The 12,290-nt window shown below is 41.3% G+C and overlaps 1 protein-coding gene across 1 annotated transcript; it reads right to left on the reverse strand.

Annotated features, from left to right (window-relative positions):
- Positions 1-1,819: 1,819 nt before the first annotated feature.
- On the reverse strand, positions 1,820-2,874 carry LOC108307469 (olfactory receptor 52K2). The gene has a single exon (XM_017532832.2). The coding sequence runs from the start codon at positions 2,833-2,835 to the stop codon at positions 1,891-1,893; it is 945 nt and encodes a 314-aa protein (XP_017388321.1). The 5' UTR covers positions 2,836-2,874; the 3' UTR covers positions 1,820-1,890.
- Positions 2,875-12,290: the final 9,416 nt, after the last annotated feature.

A 12,290-nucleotide genomic window follows, 5' to 3' on the forward strand; every position in this document is an offset into this window, starting at 1 on the left:
AGGGACGGTGGGGGGTGGGGAGCTGGGGAGAGATAGCAAGGGGAGAGATACCAGATGTAGGTGATGGGGAGGAAGGCAGCAAATCACACTGCCACGTGTGTACCTATGCAGCAATCTTGCATGTTCTTCACATGTACCCCAAAACCTAAAATGCAATAAAATAAATAAATGGGGGGGAAAAAAAAGAAACTATAGGTCATTAAGTTAAGTAAAATAAGCCAGGCACAGAAAGACAATTACTGTATTTCTCTCATGTGAATGGCTAAGAAAGTAGAACTCACAAAAATAGCAGATTGGTGGTTACTGGGGGAGGGCAAGGGAGGTGGGGAGGAAGAGAGATTAATGAGTACAAAAATACAGCTAGATATAAGAAATAAGACCTAGTGTTCAAAAAATCAGTAGGGAAACTATAGAAAACAATCTGTATATTTCAAAGTAGCTAGAAGAGAATAATTTGAATGTTCCTACCATAAAGAAAAGAAACATTTAAAGTCATGGATATTCCAATTATCCTAACTTGACCATTATGTTATATGAATATATCAGAATATCACATGTACCCCCCAAAAAAAAAAATATATATATATATAGCATGTAGCAAATTTTCTGTAATATATTATTTCTCTGGGTTATTTGTTTTTGTGTCAAAGGGAATTATGACAGCAGAGGTGGAATATAAGGGGAAGCAAAACTCCAGGTTCTTGCTATACTCTTCCCTCCTGGACAGCTTCCAACCTTCCATACCCCATCTGACATAGGCTTGGAAATTATCTTTCAAGGCTAAATAATATAGACAGATAAATAGATACAGCGATAGAGATATATAATTCCTAAACAATAGTTCTGAGGAAACAAGGGGGTCACAAGATAACAGCAGAACAATGCATTTGTACAGGGCTTGTGTGAAAAGCTTAGTTGTGTTGCCATGATCAGTAGAGAATTATCTAGGTAAGTTCACATGAGTTAGGAAAAGAGAAACATAAATCAATATTCTTGGCTACTATCTGCTTGGTCTTGCTCTCCTTTTACTATGCTGGGCCTTGGGATGAGAATTTCAGAGAAAAGTATCATAATTATCATTTCCTTCTCAGTCTTAGGACAAAAACACAAGTCTGGCATCCCTAACTTAGTATATAAATCCCCATCCTCTATCACAGATTTGATGGAGTTAGTAAATAAATAAGCAATTCTCATTCTTAAAAACATAAGATACATCTATGCGCAAAGAAAGAGTTGCACGATACAGAGCCGGAAGACATGTCTTATTCAAAGTACTTAATGAGAGGAATCGGACATGTAGATGGATTGGTAAATATAAGTCAAAGAATATGTAGACTGGCTTAAGTGAAAAAATTATTTTCTAGCAAACATAGGTTTCTTACTCAGAACCTGCAGCCCTAGAATGTTTCAAACTTCCTAACACCAAGAGACTTTCATCAGAAGCTGGACATCACTAGTCAGAATGAATGAGGCATTCCAACATCGGATGTACTGTTGGTCCTTACCCAGGTCCTGAGTGGATAGTTCACTAAATTCCCAATGACAAAGAATAGAAACTCAGATTTTCAAAGTATTGTCTTAAGCAAATGAAGTTGGAAGCATCTTTGTGTCTTTCAGAGAAGTCCCCTGGAGACCCATGGGTCAAGACTATCAAGTTACTGATAGGAGTGAGGGCACTATAAGGAGACAGCACAGTCAGCACGTTCAATCCAGAGGCTACTGGAGGAAAAAGATCCACGAGTCCTGAACAGATCAGTGGCTCTGAGTTTCAGGATTTTTTTTTTAAAGGAAAAAACTAAACATTAAGATCCTGGCAGCCCTGCACATCCTACCACAGCCTGTCTCCAAATCCAGCATGCAAGCCAACTCACTCTTTCTCCACCTCACTCTCTATACATCCTTTCTTAGGAATACTCCCAAGACTCTCTCACGAATCTGCTTGGTCTTGACGCCGTAGATGATGGGATTGACCATGGGCAGGAAGAGCAGATAGAAATTGGCAAGGAGGATGTGAACATGAGGGGCAGCATGGCGGGCCACACGGTGCATCACTGAAGAGATGACCACAGGTGTATAAAAGGCTAAGATGGCACCTATGTGAGACACACATGTCCCAAATGCCTTGTAGCGGGCCTCCTGAGAGGCAAGCTGGAGAACTGCCTGAAGGATGAAGACATAAGACAAGATAACAAAGAGCAGGTCCAACACCACAATCAACATGGCCACAGCAATGCCATAGATATTGTTGAAGCGAGTGTCCCCACACGCCAGTCTCACCACAGCCATGTGTTCACAGTAGCAGTGGGCAATCACTGGGCCTCGGCAGTAGTGGAAGCCTCTCAGCAGGAAGGGGAGTGGAGTCATCAGGGTCACAGCCCGGGCCACAGCAGCCATGCCAATTTTGGTGATGAGGGACCCAATCAGGACCGTGGTGTAGTGCAGTGGCTTGCAGATGGCCACATAGCGGTCAAAGGCCATGGCCAGCAGCACTGCTGACTCCATGATGGAGAAGGAGTGAAGGAAGAACATCTGGACCAGACAGGCAAAGAAGTTGATCTCTCGATCCCTAAACCAGAATATGGCAAGCATTTTAGGCAGCGCTGAAGAAGAAAGAACCAGGTCAATGGCTGCCAACATGGCCAGAAAGAGGTACATGGGCTCATGGAGGGCTGCCTCAGCCTGGATGATGAGAAGGAGGGTGCAGTTTCCAAGCAGGGCCAGTGTATATGCTGAGCAGAAGGGGATGGAGATCCAGATGTGCAGGTGCTCCAGGCCTGGAATCCCCATCAACAAGAAGGCAGCTGGATGTGTGGAGGTGGTATTGGAGGCTGACATGACTCCTGGAAATTCTCTTCCTCCTTATCTGCTTCTGCAGTGCCCTTCCAGGGAATATTCAATATCAGAATTACAATGCTCACAACTCTGGTCATTCTTGTGGGAAGATTAGTTCTTATCCTCATTTTTAGACATTAAAAGAAATTAGAAAATCATCATAATATGTTTCATCAAATATTATGCATGGTCCTTGCCTTTTAGGTGCTTTTAAAATCACTGGGTGCTCAGAACATTTAATGCCAATAAAGCTAGTATTACAAAGCAGGCTTATTGAGAAATCAAGTGGAGGAGAAGAGCCTTTTGTGGTCTGCATATGGCCAAAAGCATCTTTGTAAAGAATACAAATTGCTGCTTAATTCAAATCATACCCATAAACAGTTACTGTCACTGTCTTCCTATTGCCTCCCAATTCAAACTACACTCCCAGGTATGAAAGAGTTTCTGCCCTGAAATATCAGTCTTGATCATATGAAAAATACACAACACTCTGTAATAATTCACTTCCCTACAAGTTCTTTAGATTATTTTTTTTTCTAGCAGGGTTTCATAAGTCCTTATTTGACACTCAGAAATTCCTCCAAATAAAGCCCTACCTCCAGGTAACTTGAGCACATGAGAAGCCCTTTTGCTGTACTTTCACCTAACTGCAGTTTAACTTTCATCTCTACATACTTCTTCCTTCACTCACCTTCCTTCCTGGCCTTCACAACATTCAGAAGAAGAGATGCCCCACACCCACCTTTCTGCAAGACTGATCTATTCCCTTCACACTAGTATTTTTCTATCTGTGATCCTTATTGTTCTATCTTTTTCCACCTTTTGACATTTCCCTTGAAAACCTTTAAACATTTTCTTCCATAATTTTTGCCCTGTGCCACCTCTTGCCAGCTTTCTTTTCAGTTCCTGCCTGAAAACTTTCTTTTGAGGATTTTGAGATCTTTTAAAACACTTAGCACAAATCTAAAACATAGTGCTCAGTAAATGTAGACACTTTCATGACTCAAGAAAACAAAAGATTAAGTCATTGACAATCAGAAGAGTTGGAAAACGTCAAAGATGAAACTTCAGCTTTGAGAACTCTGGTTCCTGCCTCCGAATCAATGTCTTAAATCACACTCTTCTGCTTCTACCTCATTGCTCCCTAGGGAGTATAAATCCAGCATATTCAAATTAACAGAAATACAACTCAAACTCACTACCATGATATAGGAAAAAAAATTAGAACTTAAAGAATAAAGACTTGGGTTTAAGTAGTGATTGTGCCATCAGACTACCAATGGAAACTAGTATTAATCACTGAAATTTTTAAATATGTAGGTTCCTCACCTATAGATGAAGGCATAACCATATCTTCCATGACAGTTTTACAGTTTAATCGTGAGGAAAGATAAAATCATAAAGAGAAGAGTCCCTGTAAACTGTAAAGCAGTGTAAAACTGCTATTTGTCATTACAATAGTCTCCCTCCCCACACAGATCTGCCCCTTTTCTAAATTTTTTTTTCTTGACATCAGCACAATCCTGCATTCCTTGGCCTTATATCTCTCACCATCTAACACACCTCAACTCTGTTTCCCTTCACAGCAACAGTTGTTGAAAAAGCTAATCATTCTCTACTTCATCTCTTAATTTTAAATCCCTTCCAATCTAGATTCCATCTCCACTTCTCCCCTTACATGATCTTATAATTGCTTATTTATTACCCTCTCTCTCGTCTCCTCTTTTGTTCCCCTTTTATTCTCATACTTCTCTAGGTGCTCTCTTAGGTGGTAAAAATGCCAAGAGAAATCAATATTCAGAGAATGTTCAAATGTATAGCTTCTACTCTGAGCGCATCCTACTTCCCACTGGATAGTTCCACTTAGAGGTCTCACAGGCATCTCAAACAAAATAGGGCCAAAACAGAAATCTCTCTCCACAAACTCTTTCCTCTTCATGACTAGCTTATCTCAGTATGTATTACTAACATCAATCCCATAGCTAGGTCAGAAGCCCTTAATTCAGCCCCTTTTCTCTTCCCCTCTTCCTTTATATCCAATTTCAAAAGGCAAGTGTGATCAACCTCCAAAATGTCCTAGTCCCTACTCTTTTGTGTGTGTGCTTTGTCAAGCGCTCTTATTTAAGTCACCATCTTTCATCTAGACTACAAAAGTCTCCTGACTCTCCTCAGTGGTATGGAATCTTGTACCCTCTGTAATATTTCATTCTCTGTACTGCAGCCAAAAAGGACATTTAAGATAGCAGGTTCTATCATGCTTAGGTCTTCACTAAAGTCTTCATGGGTTACCACTGTACTTAGGATGGAATGCACATTCTAACTCTAGTTTACAAGATGCTGCATGGTCTGGTCGCTACTCACTTTTCAGCCTCATCTTTTCCACCGTCCCTTCATTATTCTCCATCCATATGGACTTCCACAGATGCTGGAGCTCAAGGAGCTCTTCCTCGGTCAGCGATGGTGGCCCTTAATCCTGCCCCTGAATTTTCTCATACTCTCTTCTATGCCCTGTGCCTTCCGTAATTCACACCTCATCATCTCTTTCCTCTGTCGGTATAAAGACCTCCTTAGTTTTCTGCCCCTGTTCACCTCATCCACTACAGTGTGACAGACTACATATTTTATTAGGTTGGTGCAAAAGTAATTGCAGTTTTTACCATTACTTCTCATGCAAAAACTGCAATTGCATTTGGGCCAGTGTAATATTTCCCTGCTGAAAACCACTTATAAGGTTTCACTGCTACAAGAAAAATAAAAATCACCAAACGTGTGAAAACCTATTCCTGCCTAAATTGTGGGCCTCACTCGTTTCAGTCCCCTCTATATTCATCCTAGGTTCAACCACACTGGGTTATCTGCCATTTCCTGAAAGAGTAATGTTTGTAGCTCACACTATTTATCTGGAATTCTTTCCCCTGCCCACTTTCATACCTAGTCAAGATCCTGCCACCTTCTTGATGAAGTCTTTTCAGACTCCTCCAGGAAGATGTTCTCAGTCATTTCAGTGAAGATTCACTAATGCATTGAATCAAATAGCACAATGAGGGTACCATCTGTGTTACCTTTGCATGTGTCTATCCATTCATCAGGCTGCAAGTTCTTTGAGTACAAAGGCTGTGACTTTATTCATTTCTATGTTCAGACTTTACTGAACATGGTGGATAGTAAGCGCCTTTTTATTTTTAACCTTTTTTTAACCTTTTAGGTTCAGGGGTATATTTGTAGGTTTGTTATACAGGTAAATGTGTGTCATGGGGGTTTGTTGTACAGATTATTCCATCACTCAGGTACAAAACCTAATACCCAATAGTTATTTTTTCTGCTCCTCTCGCTCCTCCCACCCAGGATAGGCCCCAGTGTCTGTTGTTTCTCCTTTTGTGGCCATAAAGAACAGCACTAGGAACAGGAAAGTGCTTTTTTAAATGAATGCATGAATGATTCCCTTCCTGGAGAAACTGACTCCTCCCTTGCCACTGCATAATATACCACCCTCCGATCCAAACGGAGACTCACCTCCACAGATGGAAATTCCATGAAATTTCCTATCACTGTTTTTAACCTAGGTCAGAATAAAAGCCTCTCATTAGAAACTTTGCCTCAAAGTCTAACATATCTGTGCATTTTCTCCAGGACTCAGCTTTGAGATGGACAGCATGGAAGCCCCATGATGAGAGGGCTCTTTTGTGTCTTTACCACAACTAGTTCCCACAGAGGCACTTGCTATTTCTTGAATAAAAAGAATGTCCTCTTATACATGTTGTCACCCTTATCCTAAGCAAATATGTTTCAATTCCAAACAGGGCTCCCCGCTCCCTGAGTGGCCTCATCTCCCTTACTGCTGGTATGCTCCTGCTGCCCACACCTGGCCCCCCCATGTATTTGTCCTCAGTCCCACAGCTTCCCTATTCTGTTTTAAAATGCCTAACAATCTAGCAACCATCCCTCTTTCCAGTGTCCATTCAAATGTACCTCTAATTCCACTCACCATCTGACTCTGCTTATCTGGTCTTCTGGCCCAACACCCTTGAACCTGCTTGGCATGAGTGCTTTGTCCAGTCCTTACATGTCATCGTCTTATGTTTGTTTCCTGCCTTCACAGCCAAGAGGTCAACAAAAAACAAAAAGAAGGCTTTGTCTCCCCCAAGATTACATGGGGCTCCACACCTACAGAATATTCAATCAGTGCTGTTATCTATGTGGCAGGCCACACCTGTATCCTGAGAGGACCTTAGAATGATGAGTTTGGGAAACTGAGTCCCCAGATAGTCATGGAGGAAGTAAGCAGCAGATCTAGGACTAAATTTCACATCTCCTGACTCCTACTACAGGCATTAGATTCTCATAAGGAGTGGTACAACCTAAGTCCCTCACATGTGCAGTTCAGAGCATGGTTTGTGCTCCTATGAGAATCTAATGCTCTGGCTGATCTGACAGGAGGCAGAGCTCAGGCAATAATTCTCTCAGCTACTGCTCACCTCCTGCTGTGCATCCCAGTTCCTTACAGGCCATGGACAGGTACCAGTCTGTGGCCAGGGGTTGGGAACCCCTGATCTATAGGACCACTATAAGACCATGCTATAAGATGTAACTAGCTGTTGCTGAAAACTTCAATAAGTAAATGTACCCGACCTGTCCTTCCCACCTCCTTATTTCAACCTTCTTTTTATCCTGGACTATTCGAGCAGCTACGACTTATGGTGGGTCAGAATGTGCAGTAGGAGGGAAGTGACTAACATGGTCTGGGTCTTAGCTAAATGCTGAGGTTTTCTGGAGGAGGTCCCTACTGCACAATACAAAAAGGAGTGGATGCCTGAGAGGCAGGAAAGTGTTTCCTCTCATAATGATGACATGGAGGATCTGAAGCTTACAGAGGCAGTATTTTGAGAAGGATTGAGAGCTCTCCTGTTAGAGATATACATGAATGAGAAGAGAATCAGGAGATAAGGTAATGCCTGAGATGAAGATGGGTTGTCTGAGCATAAGAGGTCTGCGAGAGCTGGATTCTGCTCTGTGCACTCCGTGACTCAACTTCTAGACCTAGCCTATTCCCCTCAAATATTAAACACTCTTCTCCCATCAGGTCTCTGCTCTGCCTTTGGATATTCCCTCTAGTGATTACTATTTTAACTGATTTCTGTTATTATCCTGGTGGTTCCTGTTTTCACTGCTCCCCCAGCTCATACACCCTTGACTTGACCCGCCCACACGAGTACCTAGTTCCAGCCCCAGGAGCCAGTTGATTCCAGCATACACACCCCTCCCTGGTCATCTTGTCCCTGGCCCCATCTGTGTCAGCTGTCTCACAGTACCCTGTCTCTGCCAGGTCTTCCCCTTACACCATTGCCCCAGTTTGTGCTCACCCCTCAGCAAGAAGCTCAATTCATTTTCCTCGGGCTTCAGGAAAAACTGGTGCAGTTTTCCTCTCTTAGAGAATGGTTGGGAAAGAGAATAGGAAAGGGAGGATCTGGCTACATCGTCATAATTGGTTACTCTTTTCCTAAAAGAAAAACAAAACAGGTCCTGTCCCTGAGGAACACCCTGAAAGGGCTCCTTGGTGAGCCTGATCTTTTCTCTGGGGCCAACTCTAGGGGCTTTCTCTGCTTCAGGCTCTAGTCTTCTGGGATTCCTGCCTCTGGCTTCCTACAGGCCCTACTCCCTGACCATTCTGGGGTATTCGATCATGCCTCTCCCTCAAGGCAGTAATCAGTGTGCCCTTCTCCACCCTCCTCTTCTTCCCCTGCAGTGTAAACTGCAAAATAGAGCCTCCTAAGAATACACAGGCAGCTCCCTTATGGGTATGCTTTCTGATTGTGACTCAGAAAAGTGGAGTTCAGGCATAACTTGGTCAAGGTTGTCTATTACTGTTTTGTTTTGTTTGGAGTTTGGATGTTTTTGTTTTGCAGACAGAGCTGTGAGTAAGGTAATAGGTGACAGATCGAGGTTTGTCTCAGCTTGTGACTTCAACAAGGCACCTAACCTTTCTGTTCTTTGGATTGTTTCATGTTGTGGGGACAATAATCCCAGTCCTTCCCACCTTACTGGGTGGGGTGATCCAATGATCATTGAGGAATAATTATCAATGTTGTTATTCAATTATGAACCATTAATAAGACCAATACATTAATAAGTCCTCTTATCACTGGTCTTAGAGCTTGCTATTTTGCCATGGTCCTGAGAAAGGAAGTTGTTTTTCCCAATAGCCTCTAAGTCCTTTAACCTGAAATAACTCTACATGAGAATCCAACAGCTTCTACTGAGTCTGTATTCTGGTCACTTTCCCTCTCTTTCCACAGAGACACACAGATCTTCCATCAGTTATCCTAACTCTTGTCCCTCAGAAATAAGGACTTGCCTCTCACACCTGGAGTCTCCAGAACACATTGGGTTGATGTGGACTTCTACTCAGGGTTTGCATTGTGCAAGTTTGAATTAAGTTTAGCAGATACAAACCGCATAGAGATGGTAATCCGGACTTGAAGTTCACAAGCTTATATTAGGACAGTCATCGTGGAACATACCAGGCTGTCTTAGGGAAAGATTGAAGTAACTCTATATTTAATTATTTTGAGAAACCACCATATACCATTTTCCACAGTGGCTACACTATTTTGCATTCCCACCAGCAGCATGCATGGTTCCAACCTTACCACTTCCTCATTAATTCTGTTTTCTGGATTTTGATCATAGCCATCCTACTGGGTGTGAAATAGTATCTCAATGTGTTTCAATTTGTATTTCCCTAATGATTACTGATGTTGGGCCTCTTTTTTTATTGGTCATTTGTACATCTTCAGAAAATGTTTGTTATTTGCCCATTTTTGAATTGGATTACTGGGTATTGTTGAGTTGCAGGAGTTCTTTATATATTCTGGATAGTAAAATCTTATTAGATGTATGCTTTGCAAACACTCCTATTCTGTAGGTTGCCATATTAGTTTTGATGAAGTCCAATTTATTTTTCTTTTGAGGTCTATACTTTTGGTGTCATAACCAAGAAAATATTGCCAAATCCAAAGTCCTGAAGCTTTTCCCTTATGTTTTCGTATATGAGTTTTATATTTTTAGATCTTATAGTCCATCTTTGATCCATTTGATTTAATTTTTGTATATGTTGAGAGTCTAACTTCAGTCTTTTGCATGTGGATATACATTTTTCCCAGCACCATTTGTTTGAAACACAAATAATTAATTCTGTTTGGTTTTTTTTCCATAAGTTATTGAGGTACAGATGGCATTTGGTTACATGAGTAAGTTCTTTCATGGAGATTTGTGATAACCTGGTACACCCATCACTCGAGCAGTATACACTGCATCATATTTGTTGTCTTTTACCCCTCACACCCTCCCACTCTACCCCCCAAGTCCCCAAAGTCTATAGTATCATTCTTTTTATTATACTTTAAGTTCTGGGGTACATGTGCAGAACATGCAGGTTTGTTACATAGGTATACATGGTGGTTTGCTGCAGCCATCACCCCATCATCTACATTAGGTATTTCTCTAATGCTATCCCTCCCCATCCCATCCCGCACCCCTTGCTATCCCTCCCCTAGATCCCCAACCACTGACAGGCTCCAGTGTGTGATGTTCCTCTCCCTGTGCCAATGTGCTGTCATTCTTCAACTCCCACTTATGAGTGAGAACATGCAGTGTTTGGTTTTCTGTTCTTGTGTCAGTTTGCTGAGAATGATGGTCTCCAGCTTTATCCATGTCCCTGCAAAGGACATGAACTCATCCTTTTTAAAGGCTACATAGTATTCCATGGTGTATATGTGCCACATTTTCTTTATCCAGTCTTTCGTTGATGGGCATTTAGGTTGGTTCCAAGTCTTTGCTATTATGAATAGTGCCACAATAAACATACGTGTACATGTGTCTTTATAATAGAATGATTTATAATCCTTTGGGTTTATACCTAGTAATGGGATTGCTGGATTAAATGGTATTTCTAGTTCTAGATCCTTGAGGAATTGCCACACGTTGTATTATTCTTAGGCCTTTGCATCCTCATTTTGTCCAACCCCATTTTACCCAGTAGCACTTGGCAGTTGAGCACTTCCCAGTTCCTGGTTTCCTGAACAATATTATCTTGTAGGTTTTCTTTCTTTCACTAGTATTGTCTTCTGTTGGCTAGTTCTTTTTTTCCTCTCCTCTGAGTCTCTTCTCTTTGCATACTGATTTGTAGGTATTTTCATTATTTTTCATGGCTTTAATTATCTACTTTAATAACTCCCAACTCTATATCTTCAACTTATATATCTCCCCTGAACTTCAAATTGGTAAATTATTTTCTTTTCTAACATCTTTTTATCTAATATACATGACCAACCTTACATGTCCAAAACAGAACTGATTCCTCTCTCCCTCCACCCTTTTAATTCTACCTTTCTCTCTGTGTTTCCCATTGTACTGAAGCCCTTCCCTTCACTCAGCTTCTCAGATTGGAGCCTTCCTTGAAGCCCATCACATTCTCATAACCCCACATTGAATCAATCTACCAACAAATCCTATCGACTGGACCTTCATAGCATATCCCAAGTGTAATCCCTTCTCATTGCCTCCCTGCTGCCACTGTGGTCTAAGGCACAATCATTTCCTGCATTGGCCATAACAACAACTTTTGAAACAATAACAACTCTTTTATCCTTGTCCTTTACATCGAACTCAGAGTAGATATTTTAAAGTTTAAGTCACAGTACAACAGAACCCTGTTCAAAATCTTTTAATAGCTTTCCACCACAGATCAAACAAAATTGTCTTCACCATGGCTTACAAATACCCTTTGGTCTCTGGACCTTCGCTACCTCTCCTACAATCTCCTCTTAATTACTCCACTCCAGCAGCTGGCCCGATACTTTCCCTCCAATTCACCGAACACATTCCAGACATCAAGGCCTGCACGTCTGTTCCTTTTGCCCTGAGCACTGATCTCCTTACAGCTGCACACTTTGTTCACTTGCTTCATCAAGATTTCTACCAAATGTCACCTCAGAAAGGCCCATCTGACCACCCTGTCTAAAACTGTGCTCCATGTCATTTTCTGTCTTATCCTGTTTTTTTCCCACAGCACTTTTAAAATTTATTTATTAACAAATAAAATTGTATATGTTTATCATGTACAACATGGAGTTTTTAAATGTCTATACATTGTGGAATGGCTAAATCAAGCTAAAAAATATATATTGCCTCACATACTTTTCCATTTTTGTGGTGAGAACAGTTAAAATCTCTCTTTATAAGTTTTAAGAATATAATACGTTGTCATTAACTGTACTCCCCATTTTATACAATAGGTCTCTTACATTTTTTTTCTTTTAACTGAAATTTTATCTCCTCTGATCAACATTTCCCCAACCCTGACACCCCTACACCTGGGAACTACCATTCTACTTTCTCTACTTCTGTGTTCAACTTTTTTAGATTTCACATCTAAGATCATGCGATATTTGTGTTTTTGT

Source organism: Cebus imitator, unplaced genomic scaffold (genome assembly GCF_001604975.1).
Source record: "Cebus imitator isolate Cc_AM_T3 unplaced genomic scaffold, Cebus_imitator-1.0 Scaffold79, whole genome shotgun sequence".
NCBI classification, from domain to species: Eukaryota; Metazoa; Chordata; class Mammalia; order Primates; family Cebidae; genus Cebus; species Cebus imitator.

What these genes read in the sequence shown, in the direction of transcription:
- LOC108307469 (XM_017532832.2), bottom strand. Translation starts at nt 2,835, where the DNA reads ATGTCAGCCTCCAATACCACCTCCACACATCCAGCTGCCTTCTTGTTG.